The sequence below is a fragment of the Grampus griseus genome, assembly GCF_964374135.1.
Source record: "Grampus griseus genome assembly, chromosome: 19".
Lineage (NCBI taxonomy): Eukaryota > Metazoa > Chordata > Mammalia > Artiodactyla > Delphinidae > Grampus > Grampus griseus.
In genome coordinates, this window is record NC_139013.1 from 6155098 (window position 1) to 6179329 (window position 24232).

Consider the following 24232-nt stretch of genomic DNA (forward strand, 5'->3'; position numbering starts at 1 on the left):
TCCTGGCCCAAACGGAGGGTGAGGGAGATAGAGGAACAGAAAGACACAAAGATACACATACTCAGAGCCAGTGACAAAGGGCGGGGGGGGGGGGGGACGAGAAGGAGAAGAAAGAAGAAGGAGAAGAGGAAAGAGAAGAAGATGATGCAGGGATAGAAACAGAGAATAGGGAGACAGAGAAGGGTAATGTCACAGAGAAAAGAGAGATAACAGAGAAGAAAAGATACAGGGGCTTCCCTGGTGGCGCAGGGGTTGAGAGTCTGCCTGCCGATGCAGGGGACGCGGGTTCGTGCCCCGGTCCGGGAAGATCCCACGTGCCGCGGAGCGGCTGGGCCCGTGAGCCATGGCCGCTGAGCCTGCGTGTCCGGAGCCTGTGCTCCGCAATGGGAGAGGCCACAACAGTGAGAGGCTCGCGTACCGCAAAAAAAAAAAAAGAAAGAAAGAAAAAAGAAAAGAAAAGATACAGAGAGAGACCCAGGGGTGCAGAGAAAGAGAGATGAATTGAGAATCACTGCAACACATAAAGGGGCCTGAGGAAACTTTTGGGGTGATCGCTCAGTATCTTGACTGGGGTGGTGGTTGGAAGTGTGTGGGTCGAAACTCATCACACTGTACACATTAAATATGGTAGATTCATTGTGCCTCAGTTTTTCCACAATAAAGCTGTAAAAAAAAAAAATACAGCAGAAAGAGACACTGGGTGGGCGCCTTATACGGAGAGAGACTCAGAAAGATTGCGAGGGAAGCGGAACACAGAGAGAAGGAAAGATGAGAAGGCGGGCGGAGGGAGGTAGAATGAGTGAAAGCACGGGGAAGACAGAAAAACACTTGCGCCAAGGGCGCTCCAGAGCTGGTGAGACGCCAGACCTCCGGAGACCCCTCCCCATCCCGGGGCCAGGGAGGTAGGGAGTGGCCTTCGGGACTGGGTGGGGGGTGCTCTGGGGGTGGAGATGGGGGGAGGCCGGAGGAGTGGTTGCTAAGGCCCGGCAGGGCGCCTCACTACCCGGGAATGCGCCCCAGGGATCAGTGGGTCGTTATAACCCAGGCCGGGTGCCGGGAGCGGAGGCGTAGGCGGCTGCAGGACAGCGGCGGCGGCGCTGGGAGCGGGTTCCCCACCCCCTACCTGGGGGACGTGGCAGGTGAGGGCTGGGGAGGCGGGGCATAGGAAAGGAGAGATGTCTTTGCGTTGGCTCTGGTCTGGGATGCATCCGCCATCCTCTTTCCATCCTCTCTCGGAGACTGAAGGATGCTGGATGTTGATTCTTTTGAAGTCTATAAGCCCTGAGTCTCAACTCATCTCAGCGCTCTGGGTGGTCCGTCTCTGCTCTGAGAAACAGGGAAGGGAAGAAGGTGGGGGTGGGTAAGGGTTCCCAGAATCACCTGGGCCTCCCCACTCTCTTTTCCTCCCCGCCCCACCCCCGCCAGGTGCAATGACCTTGGCTACAGCTGGACCCCTGGGCGCGGATGGTCGGTGCACTGATCACAGCACTGATTCTGGGGGTGACAGGTACCCAGAATCCCAGTGTGTGCACGCAGGGTAACTGTGCGTCGTGGGGCTGTCGGTGACTCTCTATGTGGCACTGGGGGAACACATGTGACTGGTTATGGCTCCAAGGCTGGGTGAATGTGAGTCTGTCTTTACTTGTGATTGTGTGTGGCTGTATGACTGCTACCGTGTGTGTGTGTGTGTGTGTGTGTGTGTGTGTGTCGTGCCTTTTCCCATACTGAGTGACCGTCGGTGACAGGTGTGACTACTCTTTGAGACTGTAGATGGGATTGTGTGACCGGGTGTTTGTGCATTTAGGATGGTGTGTGTGTGTCACTGACTGTGAGTGTTACCGTGTGTGGCTTTGTGTATGTATGGCTGCTGGTTTCTGTCCCTGTGTGACAGGATTGTGTGTGACAAAAGTGCTTGGCACCATGAAGATGTGTGGCTAGGTGCCTTCGGGTAGCCGTTTGTGATTGTGTGATTGTGGCTGGGTGCAGGATTTTGTGTGGCTCTCTTTGCAAACACGTGGCTGCTTGAGGGTCTATGTATGGGTGACTGTGTGTGACTGTGTGGCTGTAGGGGCTGTACGTGCGATGGTGCAGCGCTGTGCGTGTGTGTGGAGCGCCCATCCCTCCTGTGACAGACTGAGCGTGCAGAAGAGGCTGTCACCACGAGACAGTGGCTGTGTGAAGGTGGATGACGCTAGGCCACTTGCCCTGTGTCATGCTTGGTCCACTGCGTCTAACCTTGTCACATGCCACCACGCTGTGTGCGGAAGTGAGTGGCAGTCTCTACCCGTCTGCACACGAGGCATATATACACAGGTCACTAAAACACTGTGTGTGAGTGAGTGAGATCACGTAAGGCTGCCCCCGAATGTGTGTACCTGGGAAGCGTGTGTACCGCGAGGCAGAGCTGTGTGTGTAACTGTCCCTATGGGGACGACGCACGCCTCCCTGTGTAACTGTGCGTGTGCACGTCTGTGACAGCCGTTGTGTGCCTGTTTCTTGGACTGTGTGCATAAATGAAGACAGCAGCAAGGGTTTCACTTGTCTGGGTCCTCAGCAAGAATATGAACAAGTGAACGCGTGAACAGACGATGGGGGAACCGGTGATGGGGTAGGATATCTATGCCCCTATCTGCAGGTTTGTGTGAGGGAGAAGGGCAGGATAATTCAGGAGGCACATTTGTGTTCGAGAATTCGTAAAATAGCTCTGCTCTCCACCCCCCACCCCACGGGAGCCCCACCCTAGTCTCAGCACTTTTCCTGGTTCTGCTCCTCCAACTCTGGCCCAGCCCACAAGTTCTGACTCTGCCGCTTTTCCCCATCCATACCCCAAGTCCAGACTCTATCTACAGTCAGGGATCCTTGAGCTGTGCCCCTCCCCCAAGAAAGGCCCAGCCTCTTTGGCTCTCCTCCTTTGGGCCAGGATCCACCTCCTGCCCTGACCACAGCTCCTAGAACCCAGCCCCTGCCTCTTCTCACAAAGCCAGGGCTCTTTATAGGATCGGCTCCTCCGCAGGACGCTGGCCTTGGCCCAAGTCGATTTCGAGCCCCTCCCACATCTCAGGCTCTGCCGACTCCAGCCCAGACCCCATTCGCTAAGGCTTGACCCCCCCCCACCCACCCTCACTTCTTAAAACCAGGCCCCGCCCCTAGAGCCCTGCCCGCCCGCCCCCGCCCCCGCCCCGCCCCGCAACAAAAGCGCCCCTCGGGGGTCAGAATTCCTCGGGCTGGTCTCGCCTCTGGATTATAAGCCCCGCCCCCGAGTCCAAGCCCCGCTCCCGAGCTCTACTTCCGGCAACCCCCCACCCCTATTTTCTGCCCCCAGAGCCTGTTCTCGCAAATGATGTTGCTTCCTGCGACAACTCCTCTGCCGTCGGGCCCTCCGGGAGCACCCAGGACCTCGGACCTGGGGCCGGGGAGGACACCCGGGCGTCTGACGGCACCAGCAGCCGCCTCGTGAATGGGACCGACTGCGAGAGGCCCAGCCAGCCGTGGCAGGGTGCGCTGTTGCTGGGACCCAACAAGCTGTGCTGCGGGGCCGTGTTGGTGGACTCGCAGTGGCTGCTCACGGCTGCCCACTGCCGAAAGCAGTGAGTGGGGGCTCCGAGAGGAGGGCTGAGGGGGGAAGGTTGGATGGGTGATGGGGCATGGCGGTGGGGGGATGGGGCATGGCGGTGGGGGGGGATGGGGCATGGCGGTGGGGGGGGATGGGACGGGGATGAGGAAGCAGGGGGAGGTAGAGCTGGGGAGGAGAGCTGGGGTGGGGATGGGGTTAGATTGGGGAGGAGGTTGTGGTACTGGCTGGGAGTTAGGGGTGAACTGGATTCGGGGCTAGGATTGCAAATGCTGGATGGTTAGGAATAGAGATGTGATTTGGTTTGGCTTTGGGATTGGAGGTGGGATGGGACAGGATGAGGATGGAGCTGGATTAGAGACAGGAATGGGATTGGAGAGGGCTGAATTTGAAGTTGGGGATGCATATGTTGATGCTTTGGAGGTGGGTAAAAGATTGGGGCTGGGGTTAGGGTGGGGTTTGGGGGTCGAGCGTGAGTTGCATTTGGGTTTGGTCATATGCTGATGGTTTGGGATGAAGATAGAATTAGGTTTGGCTCTAGAATTAGAGGTGGGTGGAGTGGAGATAAAAATGGAATTGGGATAGGGTGGGGCTTCGGAATAGATGTAGGATTGAAGATGGGGTTTGGATTAGAGTTATGGGTGGGGTTGGAGATGGTTGGCTTTGAGGCTGGGCATGGTTAGATAGAGCTGGGGTTGAGACTGCATATGTGGGTGGTTTCTGTGTGGGGAAAGGATTAGGGTTAGCGCTGGGGACGGGATGGAGATGGGTTTGGAGTTGTGACTGGGATGGGGATAGACATGGGGTTGAAGATAAAGATGGTGCCGGGGATGGATTTGTGGATAGGGGTGAGATTGGGGTTGCGAGCAGGTTTGGCATTGGGGTTGACATTGGATATGGGGGTAAGGACCAGAGTCAGTCGAGATTGGCACCATCTTCCTCAGAGTTTTCAGAATCCGTCTTGGCCACCATTCCCTGTCACCCATCTATGAATCCAGGCAGCAGCTGTTTCAGGGGATCAAATCCATCCCCCACCCTGGCTCTTCCCACCCCGGCCACTCCAATGACCTGACGCTCGTCAAACTGAACAAAAGAATCTGTGAGGCTCAACACGTCAGGCCATCAACGCCTCCCATTGTCCGTCCGCTGGGACCAGCTGCTTGGCGTCTGGCTGGGAAACGACCAGCAGTCCCCAGGGGGAGTGTCCAGGTCTCTTCCGCTGCCCACCTGTGTCTGCCTTCTCCTCCTCTCTGTCTCTGAGCACTCTGCCCCTTCCCATCGTCCTCCACCACTCACTGTGGCCCTTCCCCAAAGTCCTCCAGTGCTTGGACATCACCGTGCTAAGTGAGGACAGGTGCAAGACGGCCTATCCAAATCAGACAGATGACACCATGTTCTGTGCTGGTGACCAGGCCGGCAGAGACTCCTGCAAGGTAAGGCTAGAGACTTCTCCATTCATTCAGCAGACACACACTGAGACCAGCCATGTCACCTGGAGCCTTGCTATGTGCTGGGGACCCTGCGATGATCAGATCGGTGCTCACAGAGCTCATTCTGGAGCAGTGCTGTCCAGTAAAAATATAATGTGAGCCTTACGAGTAATTTTATTTGTTTTTTGTGGGTTCCCCCCCCCACTGTGGGGCATGTGGGATCTTAGTTCCATGACCAGGGATCGAACCTGTGCCCCCTGCTGTGGAAGCGCAGAGTCCTAACCACTGGACCGCCAGGGAAGTCCTTACATGTAATTTTAAACATTCCAGTAGCTACATGTAAAAAAAGTAAAAAACAGCTGAAATTGACTATTGTAATAATATACCCTATTTAATCCCATGTATCCCAAGTACCATCATTTCAAAAGGTAATTAATATAAAAGAATTATGAATGGAATGTTGTACATTCTTTTATTCTCATAGTAAGTCTTTGAAAGCCAGTGTGTATTTTTTTGGTTGTTTTTTCTTTTTTTTCTATTTTTTCCTTGTGTGTCTGTTTTTGGTTTGTTCGTGCCAGTGAGTATTTTCACACTGACAGCATATCTCAGTCTGGACTAGCCATGTTTCAGTGCTCAAGGGCCCCACGTAGCTAATGGCCGCTGCATTAGACAGCACAGGTCTCAAGGGAGAGATCAAGGCTGTGTTGTATGGAAGGGCAGGATGTGCCCTGAATAGAGATGTCACATCTAAGGGCCGCCCTTCATACAATATACATCGCAGTTTTGTCTTAGTTATTTTGGCACATTTCAGGCAGATGCAGTCTGAAGTGTCTCATTCCCATAAAATCTGTGGTGTGAAAGCTTTCTGGCAAATGCTAGTAAAATGTCTTAAGGAAGGAAAACAGAAACCCATGGTCGGTATTTTTAAACGAAAATATTTAATAGAGAGGATGGATCACAAAGGTGTTGGAATAGCAAAAAGGTTAAAAAAAATCCTATGGTCAGGAAACTGCGTAAACAGGGTAATTTCAGAGAGTGGTAAGGGCTGTGCAGGAAATAAAACATAGTTTTATGAAAGCAAGTGATGGGGGGGCAGTATTTGGAGGGGTGATTGGGAAGGCCTCAAAGAGGTGGCATCGGAGCAGAGATTGAATGACACAAAGGAGCAGCCTTGCAAAGGTTAAGGGCAAGAAAAGCATGTGCAAAGGCCCTGAGGCAGGGAGGAGTTCGGCTGATTCAAAGAATAAAAAAAGAGCCAGCATGTTGGGGAACAGGGGTCGAGACTGGAGAGATGAGTGGGACCCAATGTCCAGCAAATATTTCTTTATCCCCAGTACAGACCTTCTTTGTATTCTCACGGGAGCTTTATTTGTTGAGGATGACAGAAATTAAACTGTTACAGCTCAGGACCCTTCCCTGTGTTCAGGTCCCCAAAGGGTCTAGAGGAATGTAAATTAACAAGCTCTCTGCTGGCAGGATGTATGTTTCAGTAATCTTGGTGTTTAGTAAGCTGTGGGCTCAGACAGCACTCCAGTCCCATTCTGATGGCTGGGAAAATCTCCCCACCCACCCCACTCACCCCCGCAAATCTCACAAATGTGACAGTTGCAGCAACTCCCCAGATCTCCCAATTTAATCTGTGTCCCCACTTAACATTGGAAGCACCCACATCCGGAGAGAGGGATGGGTGGACGGGTTTTTATCGGAAGAAGGCAAACCTGATTTGGATGTCAGCATTTTAAACCACTGGCCTTTCTGTAGCCAAGGGTAGCACCTTGCTTTTCTTTCCCTAGACCTCCAGTGGCTTTTTCATACCAGAGTGTGGTGTGGGTGTGGCCGCTAAAAGCAAGAAATAATAACAATAATACTAATACTATAACACTAATAGCAGTTAGCTAATTACCACTCTTTTTTTTTTAATTTTATTTATTTAAAAAAATTTTTTTTTAATTTTTGGTTGTGTCGGGTCTTCGTTTCTGTGCGAGGGCTTTTTCTAGTTGCGGCAAGCGGGGGCCACTCTTCACCGCGGTGCGCGGGCCTCTCACTATCGCGGCCTCTCTTGTTGCGGAGCACAGGCTCCAGACGCGCAGGCTCAGTAGCTGTGGCTCACGGGCCCCGTTGCTCCGTGGCATGTGGGATCTTCCCAGACCGGGGCTCGAACCCGTGCCCCCTGCATCGGCAGGCGGATTCTCAACCACTGCACCACCAGGGAAGCCCCCAGACACTCTTTTAAGTGTTTCCGATGCATCAGCTCGATTTACTCATTTAACCTTTATTATTAACGCTATTTTACAGACGAGTAGCCAAGGCTCAGAGCAGTTAACTACCTGCCGAGCAAAAGAAACTGCAGGGATGTGGAACGAGGGCGAACAAAACATGATGAGAGAAAGGTTGAAATTTAGCGATCGGGGCAGCTAAGCTTTTTTTGCCTGGGGAAGAGTGTCTGCATTATAATGGGGAAGAGAGCCAGGTTGTAGGTATTTTGGGTCAACATAAATAAGAAATGACAGTAAAGAGTGCTGAATATTATTACAGAAGGGTAATTACAGGGAGCTATGGGGAATTAAGCACAGGCAACCTGAATTAGTCCAAGGGAGTGATTCTCAACCCCAGGGTAATTCTGACCCCCCAGGGCATGCATGGCAATGCCTGGAGATGTTTTTCGTCATCGTGACCGCTGTCTGGTGGGGAGGGAGGGGTTTCCCAGCATGGAGTGGGTAGGGGGATGCTGCTGAATGCCTTACAAAGCACAGGACACCCTCCCACAGCAAAGAATCACCTGGTCCCAACGCCGCAGCACCCAGGTTGAGAACCCCTCACCCAGGGGCTGAGAACTGCCTGTCTGCAAAAGTGAGGTATACGTACAAGGCGGATGGGTGTCAAGGACGGGTGAAGAGTGAGGAAGGGAAAGGAAGGGGTGTCCAGTAGGAGAAACACAATATTCAAAGGTTGGAGGGGAGAGCGAGAGAGAGAAGGAAGCACAGAGACACACAATGAGGAAGACAGACGGAAAAGAGGTTGGGGGCTGGGTAGACAGGGACAGAGGGGGTTTCCAAAGGGTCAACGTGGGGTGAGATATTAATATTCTCTCTCTGTGTCTCTTTTTACATGTGTCTCCCTCGCTGTCATTGTCTGTGTCTCTATTCTTGCTGCCCTGGTCCTTCTTCATCTCTGTGACTCCCTCCCTCACCTCCCCACATCGCCGCCTCTCTGTGCCCCTCTCTCTCCTCCACAGGGTGATTCCGGAGGCCCCGTGGCCTGCAGTGGTTCCCTCCAGGGCCTTGTGTCCTGGGGAGACTTTCCCTGCGCCCAGCCCAGCAGACCCGGCGTCTGCACCAACCTCTGCCGGTTCTCCAAGTGGATCCAGGACACTTATCCAGTCTAATGCATGAGTCGTCCTAGGACCCGGCTTTCTGGCCTCCCTCGCCCCCTGCAGGGACCCCAACGCTCCTTCCAGACACCACCTCCTTCCCCAAAATGTTGAGGTGGTTCATCTCTCCAGTGCCCCGCCCCCAGTCTCCTGGAATCGAGGTCCCCCTTCCCGGACAGTGGATGGACAGGTCCTTCTGGTCGGATCCTGAAGAGAGTTCCCATGATGACCGGGGCGAGAGTTGCACTGCACCTCTGTCTCCCCAGTGCTTCCTTCCTCAGGTCCAGAGTCCACCTTCTCTGCAGCTGTGACCCAAATCTGGTCCCAGAAATAAAACGTCTGAGGAGTGGGCTCCGTGTGTGGTCTCTTCCTTGAACGGCCGGGCAGCCAGGGACAAGTCCCTCACCCCTCGGCACCGCTGTGTTCACTCTATTAGGTTATTTCACTTTCAGCAAACAGATTCACTCGATCTGCTTTTCATTTTATTCATAAATATTGGTTGACTGCCAGGAATGTGTCCAGATGCCGGGGATATTGCAACGGGCAAAACAGAGGAAAATTCCTGCTGCGTGAAGCTCCCCCTGTAGTAGGGGAAGACAGACAATAAAAAAATAGACAGGGCCTCCCTGGTGGCGCAGTGGTTGAGAGTCCGCCTGCTGATGCAGGGGACGCGGGTTCGTGCCCTGGTCCGGGAAGATCCCACATGCCGCGGAGCGGCTGGGCCCGTGAGCCATGGCCACTGAGCCTGCGCGTCCGGAGCCTGTGCTCCGCAACGGCAGAGGCCACAGCAGTGAGAGGCCCGCATACCGAAAAAAAAAAAAAAAAAGACAAATACATTATATACTATAATAAGTATGTGATACGAATAAAAGGAGAACAGGGCATGAGGAAAGAGGAGGAACGTTGAGGGGATGTATGTTTACACTGGAAGGTCCGAAGGGTGCAGGAGAGCAGTAGCTACTCTGATCCCCACACTCACCCCATCCCTGGTGGCGCAGTGGTTGAGAGTCCGCCTGCCGATGCAGGGGACACGGGTTCGTGCCCCGGTCCGGGAAGATCCCACGTGCCGCGGAGCAACTAGGCCCGTGAGCCATGGCCGCTGAGCCTGCGCGTCCGGAGCCTGTGCTCCACAACAGGAGAGGCCACAGCAGTGAGAGGCCCGCGTACCGCAAAAAAAAAAAAAAAAAGACAAATACATTATATACTATAATAAGTATGTGATATGAATAAAAGGAGAACAGGGCATGAGGAAAGAGGAGGAACGTTGGGGGGTTGTATATTTACCCTGGAAGGTCCGAAGGGTGCGGGCGAGCAGTAGCTACTCCGACCCCCACCCTCACCCCAAGATGACCACATCCTAATCCCTGGAACCTGTGAATATGTGACTTTATATGGCAAAGGGACTTTGCAGCTGTGATTAAATTAAGGATCTTGAGAGGGAGAGACCAGTAGAATCCAAAGGGTCCTTATAAGAAGGAGGCAGGATAGGGGGTCAAAATGAGAGAGAGATTGGATGATGCTATACTGATGACTTTGAAGATGAAGGAAGGGGCCACGAGCCCAGGCATGTGGGTGGCCTCTAGGTAATGAAAAGGGCACAGAAATGGATTCTCCCCTAGAGCCCCCAGAAGGAATTCAGCCCTGCCCGTCAATGCCTTGATTTTAGCCCAGTGAGACAACATTTTGGACGTCTGACCTCCAGAACAATACGACAGTAAATTTGTGTTGTAAGCCACTACATTTGTGATAATGTGTTACAGCAGCAACAGGAGACTAACATGAAGGGCCTCTCAGAGGAGGTGTCATTTGAGCTGAGACGTCTGGGATGAAAAGGGACTAGCCCCGTGAATGGTGTCCCAGATAGGAGGACAAAAGTGCAAAGGCTCTGAGATGGGGACAGGCTGGGCATTTCTCCGGACTCAAAAGAAGACCAACATACCTGGAAGCTGGTTGGTTTGTTTTCCTAAAAGGTTGGGAAGCCACCAGAGGTTTTAAAGCCAGCTGGTGACGTGAGCTAAGATCATTCTGGCTGTTGGTGGAGAACAAAATAGAGCTGCTCATTGGCCAGAGTTGAAAAGGGAGGTGCGTTAACAACAGACTATCCATGACTTGCAGTTGGAAAATGTCAGGACAGAAGCAGCTGCCTCTGGGATCCTTCACTCTTCCTCCACATGACCTTGCTTTCGCGGTCTCTCCTCATTTCCTGCAAGGGGCATCCTCTATTTTCCATCATCCCCCTGATAACTGGCTCCAGTGATTGGCTTGTCTTAGTTCCCAGTCGAGAGAGAGGAAGAACCTGATTGGATGCTCACGGGAGGTGCTGGCTCTGGGTCCAGTCAGCTATGGCCGAGGAGGTGGGGCCGCCTACTGCAGGTGGAGCTTCCAGTCACCCAGCAGCAGCGCGCAGTCAAGGAAAAGGACGCATCCGGAGGCACGAGTTTCAGTCTTCAGGATCCAGATGTCAATATTTTATTTGTCTGGTTCGCCCAGATTTTCATCTATAGTTGTAAACATTTCCTTCTCACTGTTGCCAAGTCTATTATTTTGTAAATGTACTTCCGTTGATTTACCCATTTTAACAGTGAATAAGCATTTGAAGAGTTTCTAGTTTCTTCAACAGTTTTAAACCATTTGACTTTTTCCTAACGTAACGTTTGCTAAAACTATGGTGAAAACAGTTTAGGAGAAGCAGCGTACTTAGATGCTCCGACCACCCCATTCCCATGCTTCTCACTCCTGATGACAGAACCCAGAAGCCTCCTGGATCGGGTTTAGGCTCAAGGGTGAGCAGGACATCAGAAGGGAAGTGCGTGGGCCAGGAGGCAGACATTGTGGATTGTGACCTTGTCTGACTCAGCACAGAGCAAGCCGGGCAAAATTGACACATCGTCATCATTCTCTGCACTGCATGCCACCTGAGACCATCTGTTGCTCGGGGTGGCATGTGACCTGAATAAAAATGTTCACCAGGTGGCCATGTGATCCAGTTCTAAGCAGTAAGACAGAAGCTGAAGTATGATAGATAACTTGGGTTGGAGCTACAGACAGGAGGACAGACTGGGAAGGAATGTCAAGATACATGTAAACAATAGTCAGTGTTCTAGTTCTGGGCCTGGATGTTGGGTTCACAGATATTTATTATTTGTGGAAATGAATGCATGAATAATTAAGTAAACTAAAAGAGGGTCATGCATGGATCAATGTTTTTAAAAAAAGAAGACGTAAGCTGAAACCTAGCAGCTGGGTTTTCCTGGGAGGCTTTTGTTTTGCCGATAAAAGGGAGAGCATCATGTTTGGCTCTTCCCTCTCTTCTCACTTGGCACGTAGGTGCCCGAGGTAGACCAGCCACTTTGAGGATAAAAGCCACAAATAAAGATTCGATTGTGGGATTTCCCTGGCGGCGCAGTGGTTAAGAATCCGCCTGCCAATGCAGGGGACACGGGTTCGAGCCCTGGTCTGGGAAGATGCCACATGCCACGTAGCAACTAAGCCCGTGCGCCACAACTACTGAACCTGCGCTCTAGAGCCAGTGAGCCAAAACTACTGAGCCCACGTGCCACAACTGCTGAAGCCCGTGCACCTAGAGCCCGTGCTCCACAACAAGAGAAGCCACCGCAATGAGAAGCCCGCACACTGCAAGAAAGAGTAGCCCCTGCTCGCTGCAACTAGAGAAACCCACTCACAGCACCAAAGACCCAATGCAACCAAAAATAAATAAATAAAATAAACAAACTTATTTTTAAAAAAAGATTCGATCGCAAGAAGCAAGAGGAAGCCTGCATTGTTGACGACTTACTTAAGTACCCGCTCCAGGCACGGACTTCCAATATCCGGGCTCAAAACAGAGAGAATAAAACCTAAAGGGTCTGGGCTACTGGAGCTGGTTTTCAGTATGCTGATACAGAGGAAATGGTGGGGGAAATAAAGTTTCTAGGAACGAAATGCTGAGCTAAGACACTGTGCACATTTTCCTCGGCAGGTCTGACGTTCTCTTCCTGGCTGAGGGTGTGTCATTTCCAATGAGGAGACTGGCTCCAGAACCAGGATGAGACAGATGTCAGTAACTAGTTTCCATTAAGGGTGGAGAGGATCAGTGTGTTTCCTGCATGGTGATGTAAGCGGTGAGAATAGGGCTGTGGTGGTGCAAGAAATAAGCTTCTTGCCCTACTAGACATTAAGACATACTACAAAACAAAATTATTTTTTAAAGTGAGGTATTAGTGCAAGAACAGACAAATGAATCAGTGACGCACAGCAAGAGCTCAGAAAGAGGCCCATGGGAACTCCGTGTAATTTTATATACTCTCTATATAAAATACGTTAAAGTAGCAACTCAGATTAATGGGGGAAGAAGGTACACTTAATAAACGGTGTTGAGAAAACTGGCTCACGGGACTTCCCTGGTGGTGCAGTGTTAAGACTCTGAGCTCCCAAGGCAGGGGTCAGGGTTCGATCCCTGGCCGGGGAACTAGCTCCCACATGCATGCCGCAAGTAAGAGTTCATATGCCACAACTAAGGAGCCCTTGAGCCACAATGAAGGAGCCCACGTGCTGCAACTAAGGAGCTGGTGAACTGCAAAAGGAAGAAAGAAGGAAAGAAAGAAAGAAAACTGGCTCACTGTGAGGGGAAAACTAAATGCAGGTTCCTATCTGACACCACACATGAAAGTGGACTCTAGAAGTATTAAAGACCAATATGGGAAAGATACACTTATAAGGTCAATAGAAAAAAGAATCAAGGAGAATATCTTTGAATCTCTGTGACAGGGAATGACTTCTTAAGACTTCAAAAGCACAGGTCATAGGACAAAACATTGATTAGGATCATTATGTCAAAACTAAGAATTTAGGTTTAAAGGAAGGTAAGACAGACCATTAATAGGCATTTGTCAGAATGGGAGAAATTATTTGTAATATCAAACATGGACAAGGGGCCAATACCTGTAGTAGGCAAGAAGCACCTGTGAAATGATAAGAAAAAAGATGGACACCCTCTGGGGAAAATGGGTAAAGGGTATGAATAGGCAATTTGTAGAAAAGCTATGCATATGAGGGGGATGTTCAAAACTCATTAGCTATCCGAGAAATGTACATTGAAACAAGGAGAACTACTCTACACCCATTAGGGTGGAGAAAATTAGAAGAATGGATAGAGTCAAGTGTTGTTAGGGATGTACACATATAAGAGTGTTCAGGTGCTACTTGGGTAAGGATGGGGCTTTCAATTCTGAGGAAGGGTCTGGCACTATCATCAAATTAAGTATACACACACCCGATGCGTCAGCCACCTCTCTCCTGGTTATACATCCCAAAGAGGTTCTTATACCCACAAGTGGACGCATACAAGGATATGACTTGCAGTGTTCTTTGCGGTGTCTGGGAGTTGGTAGCCACAGAGCGTCCATCCCGAGGGAGGTTGTTGGGTGAATGTGTGGCCACCCTCCATGGAGTTCCTGCAGCGGGGCAGATGTATGAACGCAAACAGCGTGGATGGGTCTTAAAAACACGGTGCTTGTTTGAAAAGCAACTTGGAAGAGAATGAGATGTGTAATCCAGGGCCGATGACATACATTAAAATTACACACACATAAAAACCACACTCTATATTTTGTAAGACTGAGGGGGGGCTGGGAAGAAGGAAGGGGGGATGAGAAGGAAGGAAGGAAGGGAAGAAGGAAGGATAAAAGAGGGACTCTGTACAAACGGGTGATGATAATGTTGGTAATGACGCATAGATGATATTCAACCTCTGACCTAAGGTCTCAAGGGAGCAAACAATAACCTTGTCAAATCGTCAAGCCACATCTTGCATGAACACTGTCCAGGGGCAGAGCCCCTTCTGCAAGGCTAGGGAAGCTGTGTGTGTGTTGTGTGTTTCTACTCACCGTGGCCACCTTCTGATATTATTGTATATCCCTAACTTGTTAAATCCGATTCCTTATCTAAGGCATGGCTGATTCTTGCTTGATCGACCCCCCCACCCACCCAACACCCACACCAAATGCACAGAATTGGCTCAGGGTATCGGAGAGGCCGAGACTAAGGGCGACAAGTGTCATTGGGTGTGTCTCAGAAAGCTGGTGTGTCCTCCACCCGGTGTCCTGACTCTTGAGGTGTTTGATCTTGGCTAGAAACCGAGGTCAGAGAGTGGCCCCAATTTTGGTGGTGGGAGGATTCCACACACCAGATAAGCATCTAACTGTTGGCGACAGAGAGGCTGGCAGTGGGTTACCTTTTATTAGTAATAATAGTGATAATGATGAGGATGACAGCTACCATTTATTGAGCACTAGATACCTCACTGCATTCGCTGCATGGCTTGTCCATCCGGTTCTGACAGCAGCCTCTCAGGAGGGAGGCTCTCAGCAAGTCAGGAGACTGAGGGGCAGTGAGGTTGGATGAATTTGGCTCAATTTCTGCAGCTGGTACCTGGCAGAGCCAGGATGTGAATCAAGGGAGTAAGAGTCCTAAGATGATGCCTGAAACCTCAATGCGTTTGAGCCAACAAAAGCAGAGGGACATAGGGCCAAAGCAAGGGAGAAGTGTGATGATGGCAGGGGGGAGGGAGGAAACTGGAGGGGGGAGAGAGAAAGAGAGGAGGTGGGAGAGACTGAGAGCTTTAAAGAAAGAGGCTAGAAGAGATTTAAAGACAGATATACACAGAGTAAAGAGGAGAGAGAGAGAGAAGCCAGCCCTTTGGGGAACCTTAAATAGAGACTAAAACAGAACTACAGAGAAAAGTCCTGAAGAAGGACTTAGGGAGATGGAGAGACGGTCTCAGTAAGATAGAGATAGATAGATAGATGATAGATAGATAGATAGATAGTGGATAGATAGACAGTAGATTGACAGACAGATGATGGTTAGTTAGAGGAAAGAGACAGAGACAGACACAAAGAGACAGAGACAGAGAAATGTAGGAAGTATTCCTACAGTGAGAGTTTTAAGGATGGGGGCAATCCTGGACCCCGGATTTCCTTTGCCGACGCTGATCTAGCTCTCCCTGCACTTCCAGATGCCTAAGTGCCCCCCGAACCCTGTGGCCTTGCCGCCAGACCTCCAGAGCCCCCACCTCTTTTCCCCCAGGCCCTGGGCTGAGTACCCCATGGGTAGTGTCCGTCCCGTCTGAAAGAGGTGACGGACGCTGCAGATCTGCATCTGCTTCCTGTTCTGTACCCGTGGGAAAATCTCATAGGGCTACCATGAGCATTAAAGGAGAGAATGCACGTAAAGACAAGTGCAAAGAGCCTGGCACAGAAGGAGCTTGTAAAAACAGTCGTTTCTGTAATGATTATAAACATTATTACTGTTGTCCTGGAGTTCCCTAAGCTGCCCGCACAATTGCGAAGACAGTCATTGATACTTAAGCCATGCCTATCAGCATACCCTGGGTGCTGTTCTAAGAGTAAATTTTTTTTATAACATCTTTATTGGAGTATAATTGCTTTACAATGGTGTGTTCGTTTCTACTTTATAACAGAGTGAATCAGCTATACATATACATAAATTCCTATATTTCCTCTTTCTTGTGTCTCCCTCCCACCCCTCTAGGCGGTCACAAAGCACCGAGCTGATCTCCCTGTGCTATGCGGCTGCTTCCCACTAGCTATCGGTTTTACATTTGGTAGTGTGTATATGTCCATGCCACTCTCTCACTTTGTCCCAGCTTACCCTTCCCCTTCCCCGTGTCCTCAAGTCCATCCGGGCCCCTCCTCAGACCAACCGAATCAGGAGTTGCAAGTTAGCAACATCGCCTGGTGATTCATGTGGTGATCAAGTCTGAGAGGCGCCACCAAGCTTCCAGGAAGAAGGAATTTTAAACCCGAGGTATTAGAATCCATCATTTGCTCCACGGCGCCACCTTCAGGCCCATTGAAGAACTGACTTGGGAAAGCCGTGAACGTGGGAGGACAGTTGGCGTCCCACCACCCTGGGTGCCAGTTCCTGGGCTAACTTTGAGCAAGTTACCCGACCTGTCTGAGCCGTGGATGGATCAAACTTCTTACGTGTAACACCGAGATGACAGTTCCACCTCTTGCACAGTGCCTGCCCCAGAGTTGGTGCAGATAAAAGCATTCTACCACTTGGAGGATGCATCCCTGTTTCCAAGACAAAGCCTAGACATAATTTAGGAGGCAGGCCACTGAATCCATAGTATTAGGGTTAAATTGTGTCCCCCCCAAAAGATAGGTCGAGGTCCTAATCCCCAGTACCTCAGAATGTGACCGTATTTGGAAATAGGGTCATTGCAGATGTAATTAGTTAAGATGAGTTCAAAGTGATGTAGGGTGGACCCTAACCCAATATAACTGTGAAGATGGTGTGAAGACAGACACACAGAGGAGGATGCCATGTGAAGACGGAGGCAGATGTTGGAGTGATGCAGCTGCAAACCGGGGAGTGCCAAAGATCGCCGGCCACCGGCAGAAGCTGGAAGAAGCAAGGGAAGATTCTGCCCAGAGTCTCAGAGGGAGAACAGCCTTGCAGACACCTCGACTTCAGACTTATGGCCTTCAGAACTGATTTCTCTTATTTTAAGCCACGCAGTTTGTGGTGTTTATTACAGCAGCCCTAGAAAATGAATACATATGGGAAGGTTGATGGTCTAGGGAAGTTAGATAAGGGCATTAGAAAATATATCAAGATCCCTTTTCTTGAGAGGAAGAAATCAAAGGTAGGTCTACTTTACCACAGAAGATACACAAATGGCCAATAAGAACATGAAAAGATCTCAACATCTTTAATCACGAGAGAAGTGCCACTTAAAACCACCATCAGACAGACGCTCGTAGCAGCTTTATCTGTAGCAGTCCCAGACTGGAAGCAGCCCAGGTGTCCAGCAACAGGAGAAAGGATAAACAAACTGTAGATATGCCTCAATAATTAAAAAGAACAAATTACTGCTACCTAAGTGAATCTCAAGGTGAAAAACCCTTACACATACAGTACATACCTACCTCTCCATTTATATGATGAACAAGCAAAACTAACCTATGGTAGAAAGAAATCAGAATGCTGCTTGCCTCTTGGGTGGAGGCGGGGATTGTCTGGGAACTGGCATGAGGTGATGATAAATGTTCTACATACTGACAGGGGTTTGAGTCACACAGGTGTGTGCATTTGTCAAAGCTCCCTGAAAAGTACAGCTTAAGTTTTGTACATTTCATTGTATATGAATTTTCCCTTAGAAAAGAAACATAAACAGAGTTTAACTTACAGTAAATGACATACATATATATTTGAGAGTTTAGGATGAAGTGTACAGATGTCTGTGACTTACCATGAAACGCCTCAATAACAAGACAGGTGGATGGATGGATGGGTGGAAGGTCAACACGTGATAAAGCAGGTTTGGTGAATTGTGAATGGTGGAATCTAGGTAGCAGGTACATGGGTGTTTGCTATGAATTTCTTTTAACTCTGCTGTATGTTTGAGAATGTTCATAATAAAAGCATTAGGGGGGAAGTAGGACATGTGTCAGTTGCAATGGCTGAGTTCTCCACCATCTTTAGTGCCACCACCTTAGCCAAAGTCGCTAACCACTCTTTCCTAAGCATTCATTCATTCATTCATTCATTCAACAAATCCTTACTGAGCACCTATGATGTGCCAAGCACTGTTCTAAGTTCCCAGACCATAGCATTGAACAAGTCAGAGAAAGTCTGTTTGGTGTAGCTTTTTTTTTTTTCCCCTAGAGGAGGAGAAAGACGACAAACGTGTAGAAATATGTACTGCTTCAGGGAGGACATTAAATGCTATGAAGGTGAATAAGGCGGCGTAAGAGGACAGAGAGTAATTGAGAGGGGGGTTTACTTTCCATCAGCTGTACAAGAGAGGTAACTCAGATCACAGACCAGAAACGGTGAGGGAGGGAGTCACAGAGAGGACAGAGAAGGCTCCGGAATGCGTGGCTGACGCAGACACAGACACACTGGACTGTTGTAAACACCTCTCTGCTTCCCTGCACCGGTCTCTGCGTTTGCTTGTGCCCTGTTCTGCCCTTCGTCACAGCAAACAGAGGTGCTTTGCAGGGAAGGAGGTGCTTTTTTTTCCTGCAGATCAGCAGCATGGATGTTAGGCTGAGTTGAGCTTGCCGTGGAGTTTGGTGATGGGGATGGACCTGCTGGGTGATAATGCGGGTTATGGTTAATTTGACCAAGTAGAGGCAGGTCACTCTCCGGAGCGGCTGCACCCCCCTCAGCCCAGCAGCAAAACCTGAGGATTCCCGCAGTTCACGTTGTCGCTGTTCAGCATTACTCAGCTTTCCGTGGCGATCGAATGGGTGTCAAATAACACCCTGCCACGTTAAACTCGCGCTTCTCAAATCGCTCATGATTTTGAGCCTTTCTCCACCTGCTTGCTAGCTAAAAATGTAGCTTTTAACTTTCGCGAGACATGAAATATTCTAAAGTGATCACTCTGAGAGCTGTAGTCATCCAGAACAAACATGTGAACAGAGTCTGCGTAATCATCATCTTCGCTAAAGGTTCACATTCTATAGGTGATAACAGGGAACCTGCAGAGGTTCAAGCTGATAGCTATCCAGGAGTTAAGTCACTGGAGATGAATGCACTTGGCTCAACCGGGGACTGTGTCCCACTGGGCAAAATTAGTGTTGTGTGGCCGTTATGGTTTTCCTTCAAACCTTTATAACCGATTGGAATATATTTTTTTTAACTGTCTACCGTATCTTTCCCACAAAGGAGGGCGCCCACATCAGAGCTCTGTATCCTCGGAGGCACCTGTGTCATCTTTTTCTTCCTAAATGTTCTCGTTAGGTCCCAGGATACCATGTGGCCTGAGGTTCTCTTTCATCGCAATTTAGGCTGAAGCTTCAAGTGCAATTTGAAGCTTATAGTGTTCTATTTCCTTGGGGGCAAAAGGAAATAGAACATTCAGCCCAGGCGAAATCCTGGAGACCTCTGGAAATAGGACAGAAGGAAGAGGTGGGTTGATTCTACTCTTGAATTCAAAGCTGATCTTGGTTCTGAAAGCTGTGGGTCTTCGTGTGTGTGTGTGTGTGTGTGTGTGGGTGTGAAAGAGGGCATGGGTGTGTATGGATGTGTGGGAGTGATTTTGTGTGCATGAGAGTGTGTTAACATTAATGTGTGAGTGAGCATGAGAGAGTACGTGTGAATGTGTGCATGTGTATAAGTGTGCTTGTCAGGGACTTCCCTGGCGGTTCAGTGGTTAAGACTTCGCTTTCCAATGCAGGGAGTGCGGGTTCGATCCCTGGTCGGGGAGCTAAGATCCCACATGCCTTGCGGCCAAAACACCAAAACATAAAACAGAAGCGATATTGTCACAAATTCAATAAAGACTTTTAAAAAATGGTCCACATCAAAAATCTTTTTAAAAATGTGCATGTCAGTGTGAATACGAGTGAGCGTGGGAGTGAGTATGAATGCAGAAGATAGTGTGTGTTAGTGTGAATGTATGTATGAGTTTGAGAGTGTGAGAGTGTGCATGTGTAAATGAGTGTGTGTCGGTGTGTGAATACAGGTGAGTGTGGGTAAGTGAATGCACATGGACGTGTGGGACTGGGGGAGTGAGTGTATGCAGGAGTGTGTGTGAGTATGAAAGTGTGTGTGTGAGACACTGTGTGAGAGTATGAGTGTGTGTGAGTGTGTGTTTTATGCAGGTCTGTGACTTTGTGTGTGGGTCTGTGTATGAATGTGAGATTTGCAGGAGCGAGTGTGAGAATGCGTGTGAGTCTGCGTGTGTCTGGGTGAGCTGTTGTGAGAGTGCATGCTGTGTGAGTGGTGTGTACCCGTGCATGACTGTGCATCTGTGTGTGAATGTGTGAGCGTGTGTTCCGGAAGATCCAGCTTCAACACCATGGTAGAGACTAAATTCCAGCCTGGACAGTGGCTTCCTGTTTATCATGTAGCTGACCTCACCCCACCCTCTACATTTACTAGTGGAGGGCTTCCCTGGTGGTGCAGTGGTTAAGAATCCGCCTGCCAATGCAGGGGACACAGGTTCGAGCCCTGATCCGGGAAGATGCCACATGCCACAGAGCAACTAAGCCCGTGCGCCACAACTACTGAGCCTGCACTCTAGAGCCCGTGAGCCACAACTGCTGAAGCCTGCATGCCTAGATCCCATGCTCTTCAACAAGGGAAACCACCACAATGAGAAGCCCCTGGACCACAACGAAGAGTAATCCCCACTCGCCACAACTAGAGAAAGCCCGCGCGCAGCAACGAAGACCCAAAACAGCAAAAAATAAATAAATAAATAGTCCATAAATATAAAAAAGAATAACTTATGCAACTAACTAAATGACGTGTCACAAACTTTGTAACCAACTCAAGCAACAGGAGGTCTTTCTTAACATTTTATTTTTGTGGTAAAAACACAACGTAAAATTTACCATCTTATCCACTTTTAAGTGTACAGTTCAGTAGTGCTAAGTACATTCACACTGTTGTCCAACAGATCTCCAGAACTTTGACTTCTTGCAAAACCGAAACTCTATACTCATTATACATTAACTCTCCATTCCTTCCCCCAAGTCCCTGGCAACCACCCTTCTATTTTGTCTCTAAGAATTTGACTCTTTTAGATACCGCATTTAAATAGTATCAAACAGTATTCATCTCTTTGTGACTGGGTTATTTCACTTCACATAATGTCCTCAAGCTTCATCCATGTTGTAGTATGTGTCAGACTATCCTTCCTTTTTAAAGCTGAATGATATTCCATTTTATGGATATATCACATTTTATTTATCCATTCATCCATCCATTTTGGTTCTTTCTTTCCCTTCTGACTTTATCGAGATATAATTGACCTACGCAAGTCCCCTACATAAGAACATTCAAGTTGCGAGCTTCCAAAGATGTGAACGTGTGTTCACATGTCCAGTCACACAAGTTAGTTCACGGGTCTGGCGTACATTGTCCCGTGCATGCATCCTCTGCAAGTGCTTGTGCTTTTGTGCACTTTACTGTACAGGACTGTATAGAGTACAGTGCAGTAGCTTTATTTCAAGCCCAGGATGTCTGGAAGCAAGTGTGAAAGCAGCGGTGAAGTAGTGGGTACTACTGTACTTTTCAAGGTACTATACTGTAAGATTAAAAATGTTTTATTTTTTGTGTTTGTTTTTTATGTTTTATTTATGTGAAAAGTATTATAAACCTATTACAGTATGGTACTATACAGCTGACTGTGTTAGTTGGGTACCTAGGTTAACTTTGTTGGACTTAAACGAACAAATTGGACTTAGGAACACACTCTCGGAATGGAACGCCTTCGTATGTAGGGGACTTACTGCACCGCGCTGTATAAGTGTAAGGTGTACTGCATAAAGATTTGACTTACATACATCATGAAATGATGACAATAAGTAGTGAACATTCATCATCTCATACAGACACAAAAGAACAGAAAAAGAAAAAACACTTTTCCTTGTGATGAGAACCCTTGGGATTTACTCTCTTAACTGTCATATATGACAGCAATGCTAACTGGACTAATCACGTTATATATTACACCCCTAGCACTTATTTAACTTGTAATGGGAAATTTGTACCTTTCGACTGTCTTCATCCAATCCCCCCTCCCCCACCACCCCCACCCTCGCCTCTGGTAACCACAAAACTGATCTCTTTTTCTTTCTAAGATTTATTTTATTTTTTAAATTTTATTTATTATTGTTATTATTTTTTGGCAGTGTTGCGTCTTCGTTGCTGTACGCGGGCTTTCTCTAGTTGCGGAGAGCGGGGACTACTCTTCGTTGCGGTGCACGGGCTTCTCATTGCAGTGGCTTCTCTTGTCGTGGAGCTCGGGCTCTAGGCGTGCGGGCTTCAGTAGTTGTGGCACATGGGCTTAGTTGCTCCACCGCATGTGGGATCTTCCCGGACCAGGGCTCGAACCCGTGTCCCCTGCACTGGCAGGCGGATTCTTAACCACTGTGCCACCAGGGAAGTCCTTAAGATTTATTTTTATTTATTTATTTATATTTATTTTCACTGCCCCAGATCTTAGTTACAGCTGATCTCTTTTTCTATGAGTTCTTCTTCTGTTTGCTTGTTTTTGAAGTATAATTGAACTACAACGCTGTTAGTTCCTGGTGTACAACGTAGTGATTTGATATTTCTACACTGTAAGTGTACAGTTATCACTGTCCTAGATATCCCTTTGTGCCTTTTCCACTCAACCTTATTTGCTCTATTTTCAACGTTCTTTTTCTGGCCAGGTCTAATCACCACAAAATGATAACAAGGTCCCTTTGTGTGTGGGTTGGGGGGAGATGCCTCCCAGTGAGTTCTCCCAGACTGGAAACCTTCCCAGCAGAGGGCTTTATATTCACAGATATAATTATGGATCATCTGTAATTTTCATACCAGCCATTGTTTTATAACTTTTGTCATTATCTAAACAGTGTTTCACAAACCTTGAAACTAACTAGGCATTACAGGTTCTTTGATGCTTATAACAGGAGAAAGAATTCACCAAATGTTTTGAACACCAGGAGACACCTTACCTCTCAAGAAGCCCAGCCTGGTGGCTAAAGGCAAGAGAAAACTAAGAACACATCTTTGCTTTGCTTGTTCACGTGCAGCAAAACCCTTGAAGATGACCCAAGAAATACATTCTAGTTGCTCGGAAGACGGGGCGAGGACAGGACAGAAGGGGGACAAGGTCATGATGGAGATCTATCACTCTACATTTTTTATAAACATACTTTGTTTTTGTACCACGTGGAAATAATATGTACTCGAAAAATAAAGTAGAAATGATGTTACACGCACAGACACAAACAGAGATTCTCATGCAATTCTCGCTGGGTTCAAACCCAGCTATTTCTTCCTGTGTAGCCTTGGAAAATGACTTTAATCTCTCTTTGCCTTCGTTTCCCCCTGCTTATAGTGGAGGTAGTAGCAACTTCTTAAGGTTAATGGGAATATTAGCAAGTTAATCTGTGTAAAGCCGTTAAAACAATTTTACAGAGCATGCACTCAGCATATGTTAGCCATTAGTGGTAACATTCTCCCCATGAGTAAGTCAAAACAAACAAGGGCTTTCTTTTCACCTCCCCCGCCACCCTAACAAATATAGCCAGCGAGGATTTTACTGAGGAAAACTGATTTCCTTTTATAATGGGGAAAGTCACATTTCTGAATCTATCCCTGCTTTTTTAAAAGACAGGCTCGTAATTTTATTCCCTGAGGTTAAGAACAATAGCACAAGTGAAACGATGACCATAACCAATGAATGCATGTGAGTGAGTTATTTTCATCATTATTAACAGCACGATCATTTGGGGGGTAACTGGCTGCACAGAGGAGATGGTTCTGGAAGACACCCCCAAGGTCACCATGATCCAAGGATAAACAGAGATGGGACTTCCCTGGCGGTCCAGTGGTTAGGACTCGGTGCTTTCACTGCCATGGGCCCAGGTTCAATCCCTGGTCAGGGAACTAAGATCCCCAAAAATGCATGGCGTGGCCAAAAAACAAAACAAAAAGAATAAACAGAGATGATTGTGACCTCTCGGACTTAGTAAATCATTATATTAGTAGCAATAATTGGAGATAACTGTGGCTGAGTTCTGAGGCTAGAAACAGCCCCTCACCCAAGGTCTCACTGGAATGGGTCTGACTCCAGAGGTCCCATGCTCAGCCCTTCCTTTTAGTGTCTGAGAGATCCAAGGTCAGGATCTAGACCTGAGCTCACCAGGTGCAAGGCTCAGAGCTCACCAAGTGCAAAGCTCAGGTGGCGACCCCGGCTCCCGTCACCAGCCCGGGTTGCACCTGCCTCCTCTGTTCCCACATCTGGGTCCAGAGCTGGGTGCTGAGGCCTCCAGGGTGACTGACCCAAGAGAACCTGGGGCCCCTCCTTTGTCCCTCACC

General features: G+C 48.7%; 1 protein-coding gene across 1 annotated transcript; it reads left to right on the forward strand.

Moving 5' to 3' along the window:
* Positions 1–1464: 1464 nt before the first annotated feature.
* KLK5 (kallikrein related peptidase 5) lies at positions 1465–8393 on the forward strand (the record flags this gene model as incomplete). Its single annotated transcript, XM_082676770.1, is given in 6 exon segments — positions 1465–1507; positions 3323–3587; positions 4516–4694; positions 4697–5004; positions 8237–8374; positions 8376–8393. Coding segments are annotated over 6 exon segments (951 nt in total).
* Positions 8394–24232: the final 15839 nt, after the last annotated feature.